Here is a 22364-nt window from a genome sequence, read left to right as displayed (position 1 = left end):
TTGGATGTAGCTCGCTGTCCGTGTGGTATGATTAGATCCCAAGATGCACCAAATGTTATCGACTATGCAAAATATGAAAGTAACGCTATTGCTAGTAGAACGTTTAAGCAAAACCTGAAGTAATGGGGACCTCGGTCATTAGTTTTGGCATTTTCAATTCCAAGAGAAGCAACAAGCAGTAATTATGAATTAGCCTTAAGGATGTCGATTTCTTGTCCCCGTGAATGTATCCCACGGCAACAAGTGGTAATAACGCTCTTGAAAAGTGTATATCCAAAATGTAGTTTGCTACTATTAGATCTGCCTTTGAAATAACAACTACGATGATGACGTATTTACTTACCAGAAATGAAGTAAGGAATTGAAGAATGGGGCACTAAGGAATTGGTACGGGAAAATTCCAATTAAATCGTTTGCTAACCATATGGAATTAGCACATGAGTAGGAATTGTAAAATTGTAAGATTATTTTTGGATGCAGTAAGGGAGAACATAATGGCAATCAGATCAACTATTCCTCCTTAGTTGCCCATCTCCTATTGTCTTGTTTCAATCATGTTCTGAACTCTTGTCTATCTCTCTTTATATCACTTTAATGAATTCCCTCATTTTTCCTATCTTCATTATATATAATCAGACACGTAGGCTATCTCGTTTTGTCATCTTGTCATTATTTTCTGAGTGAGAATCTTTGTTTACCCTACACATTATCTCTTTGTATCTTATCATGATTTCCTCCGTCATCCTTTCCAACCTCCATCCGCTTGTCTATTTAAGAAGAGTTGCTCTATCCAACCAAACACACAATCTCCTTTAATCTCATTCTCCTTCATACAATGAGCTCACGTGAGAAGGCTATACCAAATATAGTAGATGATGATTCTGATGAAATTGCCAAATTTTAATCTAAGCTAGTGATCTACTAGCCGGTGGGTGAAAAATTCAAAACATGCGCATTGTTTTTATGGCAATGGCTAAATGCCCAACACGCGACACGGTTCGCTTCCTTTATGCGAAAGTGGCCGATAGCCCTTGCTTGCTTCGTCCTTTCCTTTATGTGGGCTGCAATTGACTAGGGTGTCGGCTCCACTAAATTCCAATCCGGAACATAGCTGGGCAAAATTTTAGACTATTGCTATACATTGGTTGGAGAGCGTTTTGGGCTAAATTCCCAAATATTGAGTTTGGCACTCTATGGTTGGAGATTGCGTTACTATGGAGAAATTCTTTGGTCCGGTAAATTGATGGCGTCACTGTTGGAACAAGGGCTTCTAAGCACGGCCTAGAAACCCTTGTTCCAACAGTAAAAAGTAGCAATGCTTTTGATTCCAGTCGTATCCAAATACCTGTACTTTGGCATAAAACACAACGCACATTCACATGTAGCAGCAAATTCCTCACTTCCACAATCTGTTCGATTGACCAAAAACAAATATACAATTATTGAAATTTCCATAATTCTCAAGCTCAGTCAATCATACAGAAACAAGGTCCAAACACGATATTTTATTCAGTACACGAACTTTCATTTGCATCAATTTGGTACCTGATTATTGTAATGTGCATAAATCCGACCCAACTAAAGTTTTGTTTATTTTTTTTATGGAGAAATAAGAACAATCACAAACGGAAACCAGGGCGCATGCCTAAATAAATCAAAATAAAAAGGAAAAGAACAGTTCAGCGGCAGACCACGCTCCCACACACGGGAAGTGGAGAGGCCATGGCCTAAGTCAGCAACAGCATCTGCCGTAAAATTGACTTCTCGAAAGACATGAATAAACAAAACTTCTTCACAAGATGAAGCCAGTAGCCAAATATCTTGAACTAACAATAAAATACTCCAAGGAATTGAGACCACCTTGTTGATGAAATCAATAACCAATTTAGAGTCCCATTCCACACAAACCTTGCGCCACCCATTATGAATTGCATGGGCAAGGGTGTTTCACTCTTTTCGGCTGAGGCGGCCTCTTCTTTTGAATGCGGGGCGTGCCACTACCAAATTCCAAATTTGGACTTGAATGGAATGTGAGTAGATGGATGTGTTGTGCTTCTAACTTCTGATCAAACGATTGATCGGCTAAGTAAGGAACCTCCTCTTGGCTTAGATTCTTTCACTTCCTTGGGCTCGAGGATTGTTAGGTTTCGTATGGATGTTTTTGTTATTTTTAGGGTTTTAAGTAAAAATAATGCAATTAAACTAAATATGCGTATAAACGTAAAGATCAGAATTGAAGTGCGATAAAATGAATCAAAGTAATAAATAAAGCAAGAACGAAATGAAAGCGATAAGAACAATAAAATAAACAAACTTGAAATTAAACTTAATTGAAGTGCGATGACAATGAAATGTAAAGGAATCAAAATAAACTTGCAGTTAAATGACAAGAAATCTAAATCGAACAAGAATTTAAATGACAAGAAAAATATAAACTTGCACTAGAAAAAGGGAGAACTCACTCTACTAGGTGGTTGAAAAGTAAAATCCTAAGTCTAGGAAAAGATAAGTGCAAGACGAAAAGTAGGTTTGTTTGTCTGATGTTGTGTGTCTTCTGCCTTTGTTTGGTGAGGTTTATATAGGGCTTCCTTCAGCCCATGGGCTGGCCATTGAATGGCCAAATGTCAAATCCTTATAAACTCTTTCCTTTTGAAGCCCCTTGAATTCGTGGGACCACATTGGTGGAAATATTCTGATCGCTTGATTCTCTCATGTTTTGGAATATGCTGAATTATCATCAATCTCCTTGATTTGTTTCCTTGTGAGGCCTCCATCACATGCACATTGACCTCCGGAAATCTTGGGCGTGAATCCGTGGCTTGGGCTTTGACCTCTGAGATTTCATCTTGACATCTGGTGGAACCTCGTGCCCCTTGAGTTTTTAGAATTCTAGAGTTGGATGACCATCTGCCGACCATCCGCCAAGGTGGGTGGTATGGGAGCTCCAAATATTTAAGAAGGAAAGCGCCCGACCATATTTTTGAGAAGGCACCACGGCCTTTGAAGAAAACACATCGGCCACATTTTTGAGAAGGTACCATGGCCTTTGAAGAAAAGACCGGTCACCTTTTTGAGAAAGCACTTCGGCCGCTAGGAATTCTTCGGCAGCTAGGAATTCTTTGGTCACTAGGAATTCTCCAGCCACTCGGAATTCTCCGGCCATTAGGAATTCTTCAGCCTCTAGGAATTCTCAGCCGCTAGGAATTCTTCCTTGGCAAATTGGGTGAATTTTGCCCACCCCCAAACAAAGGGTATCACGCAAAGCAAGACACTCCGCAACTCTTATAGAAGCTTGACTAGCATTTTTGGCACCAGCAAGTAACACATGGCCATTCCAATCCCGAATAATAAAACCTATAGCAACCTTATTATTGCAAACAGAACCATCAAAGTTAATTTTGACCCAATCCATGGGAGACGGCTACCATTTAATGTTCTTCAGATGCTGCACACTAGAGGAAGACTTGAAATTAAGTTTCCAATAGTCCATACCAATTTGACCAGCAACATGTAGGACTCTCTCAGGATGAAACGTCTTAGAAAACACATTTGTTATGAGGGTCCCAAATTTACTAGCAAATCTGTAAGGCTTTAATAAGAGCGTCATTTACTAGAGAGGGTAGACAACCAAGAAACACCATCAAAATCTTGCGGGATAGATATTGAGAGGGGTGAGGTACATCTCCAGATGCTTATAGCAAAGGGGCACTTGAAAAATAGATGATTGATAGTTTTCACTTTGATTTTTGCACGAGGACACTCAAGGTTAACATGGGGAAGAAATCTGTGCAAATGATTTCTCACTTGGAGTCTGTTTCTGATAAATAACTAGGAAAAAAGCTTTACCTTAGGAGGCATAGTGATCCTCCACATTTTCTTCAGGAGATCTGCTTTAAGGTGGATAATCTCTCGTCTTGCAATTGGACATGGTAAGCGCTTATAATAGTAAACTTGCCATTGGGGCTAGGCCCCCACCCAAAAGTTTTAACTTTGTTAACTTTAGTCTTTGTCGTTAAAACTGCCAGTTCCTTTTCTTCCTTTTTTTTTTTTTTTAATCAATTTCTTTGTCAAAATTAGTTAGGCCATCTCTAGCAATGGATGGCTAAACATAACCCACCCATAAAATTTAGCCCACATTTGACCCAGTATTTGGCCCTTTTGCCCTCTGACTGGATTTGACCGGGTGACATTGGACATTTAGCCCACTTACTAAAGATGGATTTTGAGAGTGAAAATGCTAAATTTGAGGATTTATCCCACTATTGGGCTTTTAGCCACCTTTTCTTTTTAGGGGTAAATGCAGCACGCAAAAGTACGAATTCGAAGACGACATCAATCTACTTGCGTGGTGCAAATCATATAGTTGCAACCACATATTTTCAGTATAAGTGTTTCCGCCAATCACTGCCTTGCGCTTCTCTCGAGAATGATAAATTTGAGGAATCCGGTGGTCCATGATTTCTCAAATTAGACTATATTCCTTCACTATTAACGAGTTGCACTTCGGTCAGTCATCCAAGCGCCTGTTGGCAATTTCTAACTGTTGATGCATGTGGTACTCGAATCTCATTAACCATAAAAGAATCAGGCATGCGCGTGAGTGACTCACCTTAGCAAGATCCCTTCAAAAATCAAACATGGTGCAAATTGTTATATAGAATGAAAATGTTCATCTGGCACAACGTGAATGAGGGTTTGCAACTTATGTCTCACATATTCTTATTCTCTGCATCATCATATATATATAATGGATTATTGGAACGCAACCATTTTCAAATATTAGATTCGCCGAGGAAATCAACAAATTACAAATGAATTATTATTCATTTAGGTGGCGCAGCCAATCCAAATATATCAGAGGAAGCAGGTCAGAAGCTTCTGAGTTTGCATCATAAACTCTTTGTCAATAGAAATGTCATGGAAACACTAAAAGAATAAAAACCTGGATTCTTAAAGATAAATCTTCTCTAGGACATTGAATATTCGAGAGAACAGAAAGAAGCTGCAAAAACTTCTATGAAGTATAAACTGTGATTATAAGGATTGGAAGTTTTACTGTTTTCTCAAGTTGTAAGGGTCTTATTAATGGACCTAAAGTCTACACATCCATTAAATAATGTACATACGGGATTTTCATTCGAAATGTACATGAAAAATGAACTAATAGTTGCATTCAGATTGTACATTCAAAATCTACTAATACTTATCAATGAATGTACATTGAGAATGAACGTTCATAATTTACTGACCATTCAATGTACTTCAGCATGAATGAATACTGCAAAATCAACCAGAATGAAAACTCTGAAAAGTACATAATTAATTCCATAGAAAAGAATACAAGATGTTAAGTTTGTCATCTGTACATAAGGCTTTCGAAGCATCTCACCTGCTAAGCTTATCGCGTGCTATTTGCATCAGGGAAATCATCAAATGATCTTAGCTTTTCAAGGATCAGTCTTTCTTGTGTGGCATCTATCGGATGTATAGTCAAGGGATCAATAGCAATCTTTGGATAACTGCAAGCTAAGACTCTAAAATATACAAATTAATTAATTAAAGATTTCAGTTCTTATTTTTCTGAAAAGGTCTCTACTAGCACATAAATCCAACAATATGATTTTACTGCAAAAGGCATATAAAGAATCTAAGCTCTCACTCTCCCCCCATATATTTTTAACACAACCCGATTTGGAAAAGCAAAAAAATTAGCTACACAACCTCCAACCACATCCATGTTCGCCTTTACCTTTCCAAATTTTAGCTGTTTTAATTGCTCTATACACCAAAGCGGCAACCAATATAGCTTCCATACACTTGACTTTAATAGCTCGGTTAAGAACCAATAAGGGTCTACAAAATTGGCCTTAAACCGGAGGAAACGAACACCGACTCTGTTGCCTGACCACACTAGACAGATAGGAATAATGGGTCAAGATAGTGAAAGTCCTCTCCACAACACACTATTCAGTTCAGTTTTTAGGGCATGTCAAAATTATTTATCTGCTTCTTAACATTTTAGCATGCACATACAAAATGAATATGCAAGGACAGAACTTAACAAAAGAAAAATGCATGCACAAATAGCTGGCAAGGATACATTCCAAATCAGGGTTCTCAGTGAAATTCGAATGCAGAGCATTTCCAACACTGTCTACGATGGCCGAGGTAGTCATGGATGATTCAATGCATAAAATGGCTGTAATCGCATCCAAACGAGTGACCTCATTTCTGAACATCAGTCTTGCATGAGCTGCAATATAGGCCCAGTCAACATCTTAGGGAATGAAACGGGAGATTGAGTTAAGATATTTGCTCCACAAAGAAATTAATGTACCTTGAGCTAGGCGTATCAAGCTTTCAAGCATGCGCACAGTTGTCCTTGCTGAGTCACAAAAGATTGCGAAACTAATTGGATAGAACAAGTACAGACAGATTTAACAAAGGGAACTTGTTTAAGGTGGAACCTGCATTGCCAGTTGCAGATCTTCTTTGGAGTTGATAATAGCTAGAGATGACTATTTCAGCTTCCTTTGTAAGGACTGGTCTGAAGTACCCTTTTACAAAGTGAATATATCTGCAAGATTTGTTCAAAAAAAAGAATATAGAATTTGATGCAAGGGTCGGACACAAAATTTACTTGAAACATATCAGTGTAACAGAAGAGAACACCTCCATTAAGGGGATTTTGGTTGTTGAGTATAGTACCTTAAGGAGTTCATGCTTTTGGACGTAGATAGTTCAGATATTTTAATGATTTCGAAAGATGTTGATGCAGGATATGAAAAGCCTTATGGTGTGGGATGATTGAGTTCATTTGCCAGATTGGTTTAACTGATTTAGTTTCTAGGACGAATTTTTAGGAATTATTCATTGACTTTATATGTATGAAGGCCATATAAGGCTGTACATGACTCAGTTGATTCTCCATTTCTTAAATTTTATGTTTGTTTTATCATCAGAGCATTAGTATCAGAGCACACAGTCAAGTACAGATAGAAATTGCACCAAATATCAACCAAATTGGGTTGAATAGATGACAGAACTGACAAAAGAGCATGTACAAAATAACAAAGTAGGAGGGAAGGTACGTCCTATTTTGTAGCCCATCCCTGAACCATAAGAGGAGCATTTGATCCCATACCAAGTGCACCCTTTGCCATATGCGCAACAATATTTACACGTGCAAGCATGTGTGTATTTGTAGAGTTTACTAAGGGTCATCCAAAGACACTATACATACTATTTTAAATGTAATTTTCTTTTAGGAAAGTTTTAACAATACCCTATATTTTGCAAAGCATAATACTTGAGTCCCTTTGATTACAGCTGGCCACATTTATACACGTATTGACACATAAATAAGATAATCATCTTTACAATACATAATGATCGCTAATAGTTTTTAGGTGGGATACTCTCCATTATAAACAGGTGATGCAAAAGTCTACTTATTCACCTCCTCAAAGGAAAAACTAGCATAGAAAAGACAAAAATCACAAGCTTTTATCTAATCTACTGCTTTTGTAGGCAGATTAGAAGTACTAGTACACTAACCAGTACCTAACAATTGCCAGGAGCAATACGTAAGTTGTCAGCCAAGTTTTCTGAAAATTGGCATGACCTCTGCTTCTAGAGACATGGATTTATCTCTTTTATCATTCGATTTGTTAGTGTCCATTCTGAGAAGTTTCTACTTGTTCTTTGTTTCTCTTTTTTCTCTTTTTTACTACTCAGAAATTCCCCAAATCTGCTTGGCAGACTCAGATTCAAAACTGGTCCCCCTTCAAACCTTACAATCTTTGGGAACTATGAAACTCTAGCAAATAGCTAGGTACTGTGAGAAATAGAACCCCATAACACATGGGAGGTAAACCACAAGCCTGACGACTCATCTAACCCCTTGTTGATGTTTCTACTTTTTACTTATTGAAAATAACAAACATGAGAAAGCACAAAAATAATATTTGTTGTTACAATAGAAGGGAATTTTTTTTTTTTTTTTTTTTTTTTTTTTTTTTTTTTTTTTTTACGAAAACAATATAAGGGATTTCAACCTTTGACCTAGCCTGATCTTAACCTATTTCCCTACCTTCCATCACCACTTGGGCTTAACCAGAAAAAATAATTTATACATAGACAACTTTTTGGAAAACAGAAAATCAGGGTTTGAATTTAAGCTCTCTTCAACTAAAGAAAACATTTTACCTGCGGAGCATAGGAAATGGCCAGATGTTTGCTAAATCTTCATCCTGCTTGCCTTTGTCTGATTCTTCCTGAAGTGGTTTGTTAAAAGGGAGAAAAAATCATGATTAGATTTATCCAAATGGCTGCAAGACAACAGGGTGCCACTTACACGATCTTAAGAGCAGATTACCTCAGAAAGAATGTGAGATGACACGACTCCATCCCACTCAGGATTCTTTGTATCCAAGAGTACAAGGACTATATCAAATCTGCTCAATAAGGGACCAGAGAGTGCCGTATTGACAGACAGAGCTACAAGATGAAAATAAGAGAATAAAGTTTAGGATAAGCTGAGCCACTACTATTTTAGAAGAAATGTGTTTTTTACAGGCTAAAATTTAAGAATAGCAATAATGATCTCCGTTAGATATTCCAAGTAATTCAACAAAAGAAAGTTTATAGTCTTCCACAAATGACAGATGTGCATAATCAGAAAACCATAATCTAGACAAATAAATCCAACTAACAATATCTTCTGAATGTAAGTAATACATTGATCAGGATCATACTGTCCCTTGGGATTGGTTGCACCAAAAACAATTGTTTTAGTACTGAGAGTTGTCACAAGACCTGCCTAGCAAAGAGAGATACAGAGAGAGAGGAATAGTCAGCTCTGAGTAAACATAGAATAGAACTTTTTTTTTAAAACAATCAAAAATAGTATAGGCTGCAGACTTCTATACAGGATTTCGAACAAACAGAAAACATATAAACATGTTGTTTAGAAGCGTGAGGGGTAAGAAAATAGTTCTATACACATGGATAGAAATTGAAGCATGTCATAGATAAATAAAGCACATGGAAACAGCACGGGCATGTACTGATAGAATAAAGGAAAATAGCTTCCACTGAAGAGTAATGCATCGAACTGTATTAATGTGCATGTTATTTGTGGGACTTGCAGCTGATTCTGCTTTTTAATATTTAGAAAAACACAGAAGATTCAAGAGCAACACTGAAAAGACCAGAACAAAGACAATAAGAAACAAGCTGAGTGATAGCCTGAGTGAGAGTAAGCAAAATTTCTACTTCATTGCCCCACATGGCTGCCCAACTCGTAGCAACCCAAGGCCACCCTTATGCTTAATCAAGTCTGCATTAAGAGTGAAGACCATCAATGCTCTAGGTCTACTGAGGCCAGCTTACCTAGACCTTTGGTTTAGGTAACCTGATGGTTTGAGAGTAACCTTATGGTTGCTAATCTCAGCAAAAAGTCTGCGGAGAACACTATTTCGTTTGGCCAGATTTTGACCTATTTGACACACTAAACCCACCTTACACATAGACTAGAATTTCCCAAGAGGACAGCATATTCTTCCTAAACTAATATAAAACATAAGCAAAAGATGTTACCTTGGCAACACTTATGGTCTGCTGTTCCATTGCTTCATGTATGGTTGCCCTATCATGTTCTCGCATGCTGACAAAGCAGAATTAACTTGATATTATATGACAAGAAGCAAGGAAACAACTTCAAGGTCAACCACTAAAGTTCAAGTTTATATTATGCAATTGTCTGAGACTTTGTCAGAATTTCCAAAACTAAAAATACTTGAGAATAGAAGTTACAATTTCCTTTCCTTGTTTAATATATATATATATATTTCCCGAGTCTAATAGAGCTTAGTGCAAATGCATATGTTCATTCCCACTTAATTATCATCCAGGGCAATCCAGTAGAAGCAACTAGGCATCTAAGATTTGAAATTTTCTTTTTTCTCCATCGAGAATGACAGAGTTGCTTCCCTAAGTTATTTTTCACAAGCATAACTATAGAGGTAATATTATTGACAATGAATTATTAATGACAAAAGGAATCAGGGCATGGTAAGGTCATAACTTCAAAACATATAAATCATGTATTACCAATTTGAATGCATGATGAAAAAGGATAGAAATAAATGTTCCAAAAAGCCATCAAAGGACTTGCCTATCAAATTCGTCTATGCAACAAAGCCCACCATCTGCCAAAACAAGGGCTCCAGCTTCCAACATCCATTCGCCTAGATATTCCATAAACATAGTTAATCCATTTACTCTAATATTGTACCGGAAGAAAAAGCAAAACAGTGCCTAGAGGTCATATAATGTTTTTCAATTAAATGACGTAAGTTCATGGCCAAGCTTAGAAATTTAGAATATTTTTGTTTCTTCTTTTAAAAAAAAATATAAATAGAAAGTCATGCTTACAAGAGATCTAGATTACAAACTAAATCTGATTTAAGTGGAAAACTTTAAACTGAAAATTTTGTGCATGAAATCAACCTTTGGAGATTTTTATCAAAATAAATAATAAATAATAAAAAAATCAGAGAATTTTAGTATTTCATTATTCTTCTATTTAGGTTGACATGGAACATGTAACTAGGGTCACATATGCCTTCCAAGTTAATATAAACCACTCTTTCTTCATGTTTGGCTAATTCTCCAGGCATAAAAACAAATCAGTTCTTTAACAATGTTCTTTTGTGTCTTCATATATTAAATCACTCTTTATTGTAGTTTGATGCTTTACACAGAGTTTTAAAGCAAAACAATATATTACAGCAACTTTTTAATGAGTAATTCTTTGCTAAATAAGAAATAGTCATATTTTTGTTTGTTCACTATATCTTTGATTGATGTTGTCCCATATGAATTTTACCAAAAAAAAAAGGAAAAACGATCTTATATACTTATAAAGAGGCATGAACAAGGGGAAGTTCAACTATAGACAAGCGCAACTTGTCAGTAGAAGCATTCACACTGCACAACCAACACTCATCTCTATATGATATGAATATATGTCTCTCAGTCATATCTTGCATTGATGCTTTCTATCCTACTAATTTCCAAACATGTCACATAGAAGGATGAAAAACACTTGCATACATACATAATGTCAATAAATGAAAATAGAGAGGAAAAAGCAATGGAAGGACAAACTAAATGGAACCATTGCCAACTTAATGATTCAGCATTCTTTAATTGTTATTTATTTATTTATTTTAGAAGAAACAACTTAAGAATTCAGCTGGAGATATAAAAACTTACCGCCATCCTTGACTGCAGTGACAGTTAATCCAGCACTTGTGCTTCCTAATCCAGTTGTAATAACAGATCGGTTGCTCAACTTTGCAGCAAACTTCAAAAATTGAGATTTTCCAGTACCTGAGAGTTTTAGCTGCCAACGGTTACATATAGAGTCCATGACTATAATTCACAGTCCAAAGGTTGGTCAAGATCCAATAACACATCTACAGGACTTCAATGGGATATTTGTGCGAGTGTATGTTCTGACATGCGTGCATGTGCAGTTGTGTGTGTATTATGGCTGATATCTATTGAAGCAAGCAATCATGAGAGATTAAGCCGAATTTTGGGTCTAAAATATAGTCAATTAAAGTGTTTGGTCTCAATGTCTTCTAATTTTTTTCCTAAGATTCCTATCATTGAATGAGCCTTTTAGCATTAAGTGTTGAGTTTTTTAGTATTTTGATGAGTCTTTTGCATTATAATTAACGAGTCTTTCAGTATGAAATCAAAAGCTGTATTACGAAAATGGCTAAATGCAAGTGACAGTGTGATTGAAATGAACCATGGCATTTAGTTTCAGTTGACTTAAACCTTTCTAAGAATAAAATATTCAGGTCTGAAAACTTCTAAAGTGATAAATAAATATTAGAAAAATAACCTGGATCACCAACCAAAAGCAAATGAGACTCTCCTCGAACCTTTGTCCCAGAAGCATCAACATGTTGCACACCTCCAATAAGTGTTAATGCCACTACTTTGAACAAAGAAATGTGATTTAATTTTTATACAGGAAATATTAAAAAGAAATGAATGAGAAACTGAATGTAGAAAGGAAAAAGGAGGGAAAGACAAACAGACAGATCAGTTAATTTTATTGGTTATACCACCAAAACCCCTAAACTAGTTCATTCAGAATGCTAGAAATCCTAGTAAATAACATGAATGGGATGTTGATGTCCAAATACCTGCAAGCTTTACAGTAAAGAGTCCAAAGACTTGTGGGCAAATGCCTCGTAGAATGGCGTTTCGCCCTGTTTAATTCTCGAAAGAAAATAAAAAGAAGTTATAATGGAAAAAGATACTCAAGCTCATAGTACAATATCACATCACTCCGAAATAACAATTAACTAAACTTTAATATCCTAAATATTCCGCAATGCTACAGGCACAAAAAAGACAAGTTTATATGATAATACCCTCTCGTATATATTTGTGAATCAATACTTTTCTACCTTTCAAAGGGGTATCTTTGAAGTCGGACCAGAACTGCTTAAATTTCGTAATAGCATCATCAGGTATATCAATTTCTGACTTCAGCTCATTAGTTCTCCTAAATATCAAACACAACAATTTCTTTAGAAAAACAAATATAAAAATGTGAAATCTGCCGGAAGTAAAACTAATATTGAGTGTTTCTAGTTCTACTTGCTTACACTATCAAACAGTATCTTCACTAGCATACAACACTGTTAAGCTGCCAAGGCAGCTAAGGTATACTTAAATTTAAAAATCCAAAACTTGAGCTATGTGAATGTGTCATCTTTCTTTTTGGGAAGGGTGGGACTGTAATCCAATAGAAGAAATAGTAAAAAGATTTTCTCAGTAAGTTACTGATATACATTTCAATTATACAAGTACATAACACAATATTAAGCTTCATACAACCTAGATCACACAGAAGATATCAAGAAACCCCATATGGTATTCTTAAATCCATTCATGATTTAAATTCAAAAAAAAAAAAATCTATTAAATTTACCTAACATAATTAGCAATTAATATAGGATCAAGGTCACAACGCACATCTTTTAAGTCTGGAGACCACTTTGCAGTTAATATCCCAGTAACAATAACATCATCTGCATTAACAATTAATAAAAGTCATATTCACCATTACACAACAAAATCAAGTCATATCATCTGCATATTATATATATATATATATAATATGTATATAGATTCATTCATTTAAAGCAGGACAAGAAAAATGCTATATAATAATGAGAATAGATGCTACATAATAATGAGGAAAAAATGCAGGCACATATTAACATAACAAACAACCACATATTCAAAGAGTAGGTCCAAATCGCACCATTATAAATAGCAAACGATATTAAGATTAAGGATCAAGTTTATGCCATCTTTGTACAAGTCTACACAAAATTCTGATGCTGTCACCAATTACATTATCAAAGAAAAGGACTCAAGAAATTATACAACGTTTTGTTTGACTGAATCAGTTTGGTAGAGCTCAAGTTGCTAAGCAACCAAGCAGAGTTTCCTAGTTGGAGCAAACAGATATATATGATCTTTATCTAAAATTAGTGAGAATTGATAGAGAATAATTTTATTGACATCTGGCCACCCAAGTCCAAATGATTACTTAAGAAAATTACTTGACCATAAAAGTGTGAAGATTTATGGTTTTCTCATAGATTTTGTAAAATGGCTTAGTTATTAGCCATCTTACAGTCAAGGATTTTTCAGGTACAAACAAATAAAACAACATTTATCCAAGAGGAAATAACAGAGAAAGAAGAAATACAAAATAAGTACAAAGAGACTCAAGAGCAAATATACAACAGCGTCATCTTCGAGATAGCACACCTCTTTTCTTGTAGTTCTCTAGTACAAAGTTAAGAATTTTCTTTATGCAACACCCTTTTAAAATGCTAAGTTTCCATGAAGTTCATCTTTAAGTAAACCATAATTGAGCTTTGTTTTAATATTTTAAAAGGCAAAACAATATATGGTAATCTTAAATGGTTTACACAGAAAGAAATTTGAAAACAAGCACATTCTTGTATTATCCAAAAATGTAGGCCAAAATACACTTTGGGTCCCTGCAGTTTGCTAGCATTTTCCGTTTCGACCCTGTAGTTTAAAAATGGACAATAACGCCCTTGTAGTTTCAATAGGTTGCAATCAAGCCCAAAAGATTACCAGTTTGTCATGTGTATTATTCTAGGGGATTGGGCAAAGGATTTTGAATTTTTTGTACCATCAGGAGGTTATTGTTGCACTTAAAATGTCAAATTCCCTCTCCAATCCCTTTAAAAACATGAAAAAGTGATCACTTTTTGAGATTTGGGCTTTATTGCAACCAAAATTACAAGGGTATGATTGTGCATTAGACGGGGTTGAAATTGAAAATTCCTAAGCAAAATACAGGGACTAAAAGTATGTTTTGACAAAAATGTATAATTACTTATTTCCAATTAATAAAACTGGGATAATTTTCAAATTGAAATTAAGTTTCACTTTGGAATGAGTAATATCAGGAGGTAAATTATTAAAAACAAAAAGAAAAGAAGAAAAGAAAGCAGAGATCCCAGAATGTCGTACCTCCAGCTTTAACAATATCAACAAGATCGTCCTTTAGAATGACAGGAATTGAGCGAGGAATTGCCCCAACACCCAGTACATGTGTGCTCTCCTGGATTTTAATTTCCTGATAATCATGGCATGTAATAGAACCTTCTAAATGCCCGAACTTTGTGCCTTCACAGGGTTTAGACCTCTGTCATTGGGAAAATCAGATCAGATGCCAAAACTCCAAAAGCATAATTATATCAGAATTCAGAAGAGACGTGACTAGTAAAAAATGCAAACAATAAGTAAAATAAAACACTAAGTTTCCTATTAAACATCTGAATCCACACACAGTGTCAATCTTCAAAATTAAAGTGTTATTCTCTCTTCATTCTTAGCATGATTGAAACCAACGACCAACCCCAATCAAACCCATCATGTACTACTTAAGCTAAAGCCCAAGTATAATTGCAAACTACAAGAAGTCTAAAAAAAACCAAAATCAAAGATCTAGATGACTATGATCCTACTTTAAAAAATCTAAAGACTTTTTAATGTTTTACATGTACCCACATGACCTCTTCTGATAGTTGCTAATGCTAATCTAAATGTTGCCTATGCTAATCTAAATGTTGCCTTGGACTTTCCAAATAATGAATAGCAAATAATATTCTAAGTTCTGAGCTGAAGTAAATAACCTGAGAGGGGCAATATGATGGCAGTTTTATGGAGTTTCTCGATTCCAGCTCAGGATAAACCAGGAATCTGCAGAAAAACAAAGTTAACTTAACTCAACGCAAAGAGGAGTTTATTCCAATATATACTGGAATAATATCTGCATATGTGCTACAACTATAATTCCAGTAAACTAAAAATTTGTTCTCAAAGAAAAAGATTCAATATACCACATGAAATAGTAAAAGAATATCATATTTAGTACCTATCTTTCATTCTGAAATTATTCCAAGAAAAACTGCTGATCAGATGCAGAATTTACTTTTATAGACAGTTTTACTGTAATTGGTAAATTACATTACAATAGCACTGAGCTAGGTTATTCATGCTCTCAAAACATTTTGAGCAGCAAGGATGCTAACATAGCTAGTCAAGATTTAGAAGTGAAATGAACCAAATTTATGAACATTATATTTCTTTAAGCACAAGCATCCAGATGTTTCTTTCTTTCCACAAACATAGTATGTGTGTAATTGTTGTGGAGAGAAAAAAAAAAAAAAACTCACTCGTGCTTGCATTTTTGACACATATACTTCCTCTCTCCTTCATACATCTTGATTGCTCCAGATCGAATTACTGTCCCTTTGAGAGTGAGCAGAATCCCACGATGCTTGACTCTCACACGCCCAATGCTCGGAAAAGTCTCTACGTAACACACACATCAACCAACAGTTTATAACAAAATTAAGAATACCCAGTTGAAAGAAATGGCTCCTAATAATTTTTAAGAGCTTAAACAGAAGCAAACCAGGGCATTCAAGTGGTGAACCGCTGATATTGATACGAACATGAATGAATTCTTTCTTTATCCCTTTATTGGAACCATTCAAATCCCCCAATATGACTTTCTACACAGAATACCACACATACTCAAATCAAAATTCATCATTTCAACAAGCTCAGTTCAACAAATTAAGACTACAGTTGTAATTAAGCACACAATTTGAATACATACATGAGCCCAAACAGCCGCCTCGTCGAAAAGCCGCAAGTACTCGGTGGGTTGAGAGAAGACGAGGTGTGAAAGCGGAGGATCGTCATCCATGAGCTCTGCAAAACTAAGATATATATACACACACACAAAAAGTGAGAGATAGAGAAAGATAGCTTAAAGAGTCAGCGAGTGAAAGATGCAATGCAAACCATTGAAAAAGTAAAAAGTAAAAAAAGTAAAATGGGTTTTGATGAGGGTTTGATGTACTTGACGTAGAGAGGGAAATGAAGCTTCGGGTCTTGGGAAAGAGCCATGGAGTGAAGCTGGTCAGAGTGGTGGCGGATGAGAAATGCCGCCAAGTGTTTGACGTGAGCAGGTTGCTCATCCCTTGCCGCCGAGTCCATGTAAGGTGAAGAAGGGGAAATTGGAAATGAGCGGGAAGGGTGGTCTTCCCTTTTTCATTCACTACAGCTAAAAAGCTTCGGGTTCTATTTGGACACAGCCTCAAGAGTTTCTCTTTCTGTTGATGTGTCGTTTTGATATTCAAAATTTTATTTTTCTTTGAGTGTATTGATTATCCACCAACAATCAATATACCAGAAATATCCTTAAAACAAAAAATAATAATAATAATGATTGGTGACATACAAAATTGCAAGAGAAAACAATCATGTCCGAATTGGATTGATTTCACTCTAAATCTGCAACCGAACTAAAGCTCATTTATTATTAACTAGCTTCTTTGCACGCGCTTTTATATCTGAGAGATGCTTTTTTTAAAAAAAATATAAATTTATTTTAGAATTAAAAAAGATAATAAGTAGTTGTGTTCCATAAAAATAAGATCTATTATCTTATTTTTCTTTTAATTTTAATTTTTTTAATATAAAAAAGTGTGAATTTACCATATATTTAGTTCATAATTTCAATTCTTAATGTTTGTATTAACTAAAGGCATTTTCTAGTATTTTGAATGTTTCACCATTCCTTGCCTTTTGCTTTATATATATAGATAACTCCAAAAGTCCATCAAACTTCAAATTAACACTCCTATATTGGTATTATCTATCTATATATAGAATGGTGAAACATTCAAAATACCAAAAAATTTCAATTCAAACTTTAACAATTGAAATTATTAATTAAATGAGGATAATATGGTAAATTCACATTTTTCATATTAGAACAAAATTTGATAATAGAATCTATTTTTATGGAACACAACTACCCATTATTATTTTTAATTCTAAAATAAATTTAAAATTTAAAAAAAAAAGCCCCTCGCAAGCGCGGAAGCGTGTGCAGAAAAGCTAGTCTAATTAGAATACTACACATATAAAACAATATATATATATATATATAAATATTAGTAGATGGTCCGATTTGGTTTAGGTCAGTCTATAAAAGTTCAAACCAAACTAAACCAAACCATACATTTCTATTCGGTTTTTAAACATGTTGATTTGTTCATGGTCAAAACCAAACCAAATTGGTAATTACGGTTTGCATCAGCTGAATTCATCAATTCAACCAAAATGATGTCCCCCCACATGCCGGATAATAAGTTATTGTAAAAATAAAAATTAAAGCACAGGGATTAAACGTGCAAAAAGAGAGAAAAGAAGAGACACCAAAAGACAGAACGTGGCATAAATTGCATCCAACTGCCACTGCTTCTCTTGCAAATTGCATTGGACGGAAGATCCATTTCTTGTTCTCCACTAGTTTCATAAAGCTATAGATCGGGTAAGTTTATGAGTTATGTTCGTTGTTTCATCAAATTCTCTGCAAACTACACAAAACACTGACTTCCCATTTTTGTTTTACAACTCTTTTTAGGATTTTTTTTTACCCTTTGTTTTATAGTTCTTTTTCCAATCATGCAGGAAGCATGAGATGGCACTCAATCTGTAACATGCACAAGAAAGGAGTATTTGTTCTTTCTAATCTTCTCAAATATTCTTAAATCAAATCTGTTAGAATAAGGTTTCTTCATCTATTATCATGCTTGGAATTTGTTCTTATTATCTTTTCATCTGCATATACATGACAAAAACAAGATTTTGTCATCAGCAGTTTGTGTGTATACCTCAGAAGTTTCAGTAGTGCATTTCCAATATAACTATGGCTTCTTCAAAATCTAGACAATACAAAGAAGGCTGAAGGAACCGAGTAGCAATATAGATAAAGTCTCCGCCGTCAGTAGTTGCAAGGTGAAGGGCATCGAACCGCATTGAATTCGTATGCAAACGGAAGGAACATACATTAATACTTGTATATCAAGCTAATGTTTTTTTTTTTTTTTTTTTTTTTGTCTTCTGCAAATCTGCGCAATAACTTAATTACTATTGTTTAGCAAGGTGTTTGCTTCAGAATATCTCAAACTGTAATGATGTGCATCTTGATATACTTTTTCGAGGGCAACGAGATTAATGGGATGGAGGAGTTGGTAGCATTAAACACATTCTTTTGATCTTGAACTTGTATTGCAGATGGGGATGTCATCGGTGAAGCTGCAGATGGGGTTGGTGGTCTACTTGTAAAGGCATTTTTGGCTCCATTTAAGACCACGTTTGGTGGCTCATGCGAGTAAGTTCTGGTGAAATGTTCTCTTTATTGCCGGCTTGGCCATCATTCTGTTCAATCATTTGTCGTAATTTCATATAAAAATTGGTACGATATGGTTGTGCTGCACTGACTTGGGAGCCTGCTATGAGTCTTTTTCATATCTGTTTGCCAAAACTTTTCAGATAATTTTCATACAATTTTTCCTTATTTGCTTTTGTTCGTAATCTATTGCTTGTTTACTTCCTTCAAAAGATAAAAGAAAGACGATTACTTTTTCGATTGTACTTCACTGCACTGCTAATATTACTCTGATATGTTTGATTCTGCAGGGATGTTTGTTCAAGACCCTGGGATTTCGTTTGCTTTATTGAGCATCTATGTGTCTCCAATCTATTGGAACTGTTAATGATCTTGGTCCTCTGCTACATAAGTAATTTCTCCTTCTTCTTTTGTTGTACTCTTCTTATTTTCGTTAGAGTTTGCTTCGTACTAGCCTTGGAAGAGCATTTTCTTTCAGGTTTAGTTGCAGAAATGTTTGATTTGTTTCGTTTTCATATTTTTTATAAAACTTTTGTTCATCTTTATTATTCTTCTATCTATTATTCAAGCTGGGGTTATTCCAATGCATTGGAAAAAGCCTTTGTAAGATGTGTTGGGCTGCATGTGAGACATACTTGGATGCACTAGAAGATATTACTTGTTTCCTGTGGTACAAGCTAAAGAACACTAAGAGGGTAAACCGCCGTCATTACCGTCATCGATGCTGCCACCAAGTTCGAGACATTGAACAAGGATACAGTTCAAGCGAGGAAATTGATTTTTGGGATAACTATCATAATTTGAATGTCAGTAAAAAGCGGAAGTCACTCAATAGGAAAAGAAAGGACAAGCTGCAGAGCTCTTTTTACCCATCATGTAATAACCCGATCCTAAATTAACATTTAATTATTAATTTATTCAAGTAAAAGACAATTTTACCCTGGGATATTTTAATGGGTTAAAAGTTGACTTTTTGTTCGAGAAGGAATCTAGGGATTTTGGTGGTACCGTTGTGTAGAACACATCTAGATGAGTCTGCAGACACGTAGTGGGCTCAAATTTGAGTTATAACGAAGAAGTTATGATCTACGAAAGCCCAGTGTCATAACCGTAAATATTTCGAAGTTCAGTCTTTAAAAACCCAGATTTTCTTAGTCTCTTCTCCTCCTTCACGAGCAGCAAACTTCAGACAGAGATATCTCTTCCGTCTGACCACCAAAACTGGTGCCACAACTTGCAAACTCATCTCTCTCTCCTCTTTCCATACATACGCATATCTAGAAATGATTCCAAGCTATTAAAGCAGAAAATCGATCAAAAACAGAGCCCAAAAACAGGCATGTTTCAAAACAGCGGCCACCGATGGCTTTTTTGGCCAATTGCAGCCACCAACCACCACAAAATTACTCCCAAAACACTCCCCTACCTCCCTTATGTGATTTCCCTTAGAGACCCGACCCAATTTCAAGTAGAAATTGTCAAATCCAAACCCAAAGCTTTCTAGGTTTTTCAAAGAAAAAATAGTTTGTTCAAGGGCTTTAACGGTGGAATTGATCTTCGAGCAAAGATACCCGGGCTTTGTTGAACTCGCAGGAAGGACCCTCGAAGGGTCAGGCTAGCTCGGAAGCACAGTGAGTGGACATTTGTTTTCTAAATAGTTTTAAGAAATTTTTGAACTGTGGTTATTAATTGTTTTGCTTATGGAGTTTACAATTTATGATTTTCAATTTTCTAAATAATATTTTATGCATATTCGAATTTAGTTTGAGAACGATTCTGAAGGATTTTTCATGATTGAGTTAAGTTAAGGAATTATGTATGGCTTTCGCTTTACAAGTATTAAGTTTGAGTTCACATACTTTAAAAGAAATTTGTTTATGATTAAATGTGAATGGGTTGGAAGGTATAAAAAGGAAGTGATAACAGGATTTAAGGATTTAATGAGATATAGTATTATAATTGTCCAAGAAAGGCTTGTGTTTTAAACCACCATAGGTACCCAAAATGTTGCCTTCGAATATAATGATGTCCACAGACATCCTAATTGTCTTTGGTTGAGTCAGCGCACGTTTGACAGTTGCCCCACGAGTCTTAGGGATATCCGGACCGTGAGGAGCGAGGAATGCGGCTCAGGTTCACCAAGTGTCCACTGAGTCTTGCGACGAATGCGGCTAGGGTCTACTTTCTATTACCGAGGCCTACGAGGATGTGTCGTATTATGTGACACAAGGAATTGATTGTATAATGTGGGAATTACGTAGAAAATCATGGAATTGATGGATATATGATGGGTACAGCTAGGTGGAAATGAAATGTTTCTTTACAATGATTTCAAATGGTTTTAAGGATTTGTTCAAATGCATGATCGGTTATATGTATATAGATATGCATGCTTGACTTTTGTACGAATACAGAACATGGATATAAATTAATTTTCAAATGTTTTAACAGTGGGGTTAGTATGTTGATATTATATTTTCCAAAACTTTATTTTATCCACTCACACTTTTAAATGTTTTGCTCCCTCAGGCCGTAGTCGTGTACTAGAGCACCACTACAAGGTGGTCATCACTCATCACTCCTCCTTTTTCCTCTATGTAGGATGTTCTCTTGTAATTGTTCTGTTTTTGTAAATTACTGAAGTAGCTTGCTCTGAAATTGCCCTAGGATTTCTATAAGGCCTGAGGCCATAAAGATTTGTTGTTTGGTTGCATAAATTCTTACATTGTGCATGCTGAACGGTTGTGGATATTTGAATTGTATGTCGTATAGGTGAAAAATTTTGGGAACAAGCAATTTATAGGGGAGACTCTGCCGAATTTTTGGCAGAAGTCGAACCCTATAGAAATTTTTGAATTTTAGTTAGAAGGGAAATTTGGTCAAGTGTGCTCGGCACCTGTAAGGTGTCGGACACTCATAGGGTTCGGCTCATATTCCAAAGTGGAATTTGGGTACCAATTGAAATTACATGTAGAATGAATTAAAATGCCTAGAGTGAATAGGCCAATTTAATATTATAATCAATAAACAAAAAGTAAACTTTGGTAGCAGGATTGATATGGTTTATCAATCCTGAAATGTGCTGAACATAAAATAAAGGAGTATGCAGAGAATTATTTTACGTGGCAAAACCCCACCTCTGGGAAAAATCCACGGGACTCATCTGTCCAACACAAATCCACTATAGAACGATGATTACAAGAAGTACTCACACACTTATCCTAGATACATTCTAGATAATGTTTATCGACTTCTTCGTAACTCAACTTCTACCACGGGATAATCTTCGACACTCCATATGTTGAACGCAATACTGGTCACGATTACTTCAAGCCTGCCAGAGGAAAATAGTCACCACGGTCTTGGTGCCCTCAACAGTATGAGTCATCAAATAATGCAAATGAATGCAATATGAATGATTAAAGTGTTTGATAAATCACCAAGTAAACATGGAACACTTGATGATTTATCTCAAATATATGCACATCAACGCTTTAGGAATTTTAGATGC

General features: G+C 35.5%; 1 protein-coding gene across 4 annotated transcripts; it reads right to left on the bottom strand.

Annotated features, from left to right (window-relative positions):
• Positions 1-5012: 5012 nt before the first annotated feature.
• On the bottom strand, positions 5013-16735 carry LOC117612145 (probable DNA helicase MCM9). Of its 4 annotated transcripts, XM_034340893.1 has the most exons (21): positions 16514-16735; positions 16268-16370; positions 16061-16160; positions 15819-15957; positions 15276-15342; positions 14611-14785; positions 13022-13121; positions 12495-12592; positions 12228-12293; positions 11921-12013; positions 11281-11397; positions 10178-10250; positions 9601-9667; positions 8740-8821; positions 8378-8499; positions 8209-8276; positions 6468-6577; positions 6338-6385; positions 6101-6253; positions 5390-5475; positions 5013-5278 (listed from the first exon to the last, which is right to left on the bottom strand). In XM_034340893.1, exons 1-20 carry the CDS (start codon positions 16648-16650, stop codon positions 5399-5401), a joined length of 1995 nt encoding a protein of 664 aa, XP_034196784.1. In that variant the 5' UTR covers positions 16651-16735; the 3' UTR covers positions 5013-5278; positions 5390-5398. The 4 variants fall into 4 exon arrangements, with proteins under 4 accessions (XP_034196784.1, XP_034196783.1, XP_034196785.1 ...); XM_034340892.1 differs by lacking the exon at positions 5013-5278 and having other exon boundaries at positions 5297-5475; XM_034340894.1 differs by lacking the exons at positions 5013-5278; positions 12228-12293 and having other exon boundaries at positions 5297-5475.
• Between the last annotated feature and the right edge of the window lie 5629 nt (positions 16736-22364).

Source organism: Prunus dulcis, chromosome 8, assembly GCF_902201215.1.
Source record: "Prunus dulcis chromosome 8, ALMONDv2, whole genome shotgun sequence".
Taxonomy (NCBI): Eukaryota; Viridiplantae; Streptophyta; class Magnoliopsida; order Rosales; family Rosaceae; genus Prunus; species Prunus dulcis.
The sequence above is the reverse complement of the archived record's forward strand: the minus strand, read 5'-3'. Positions and strand labels throughout refer to the sequence as shown.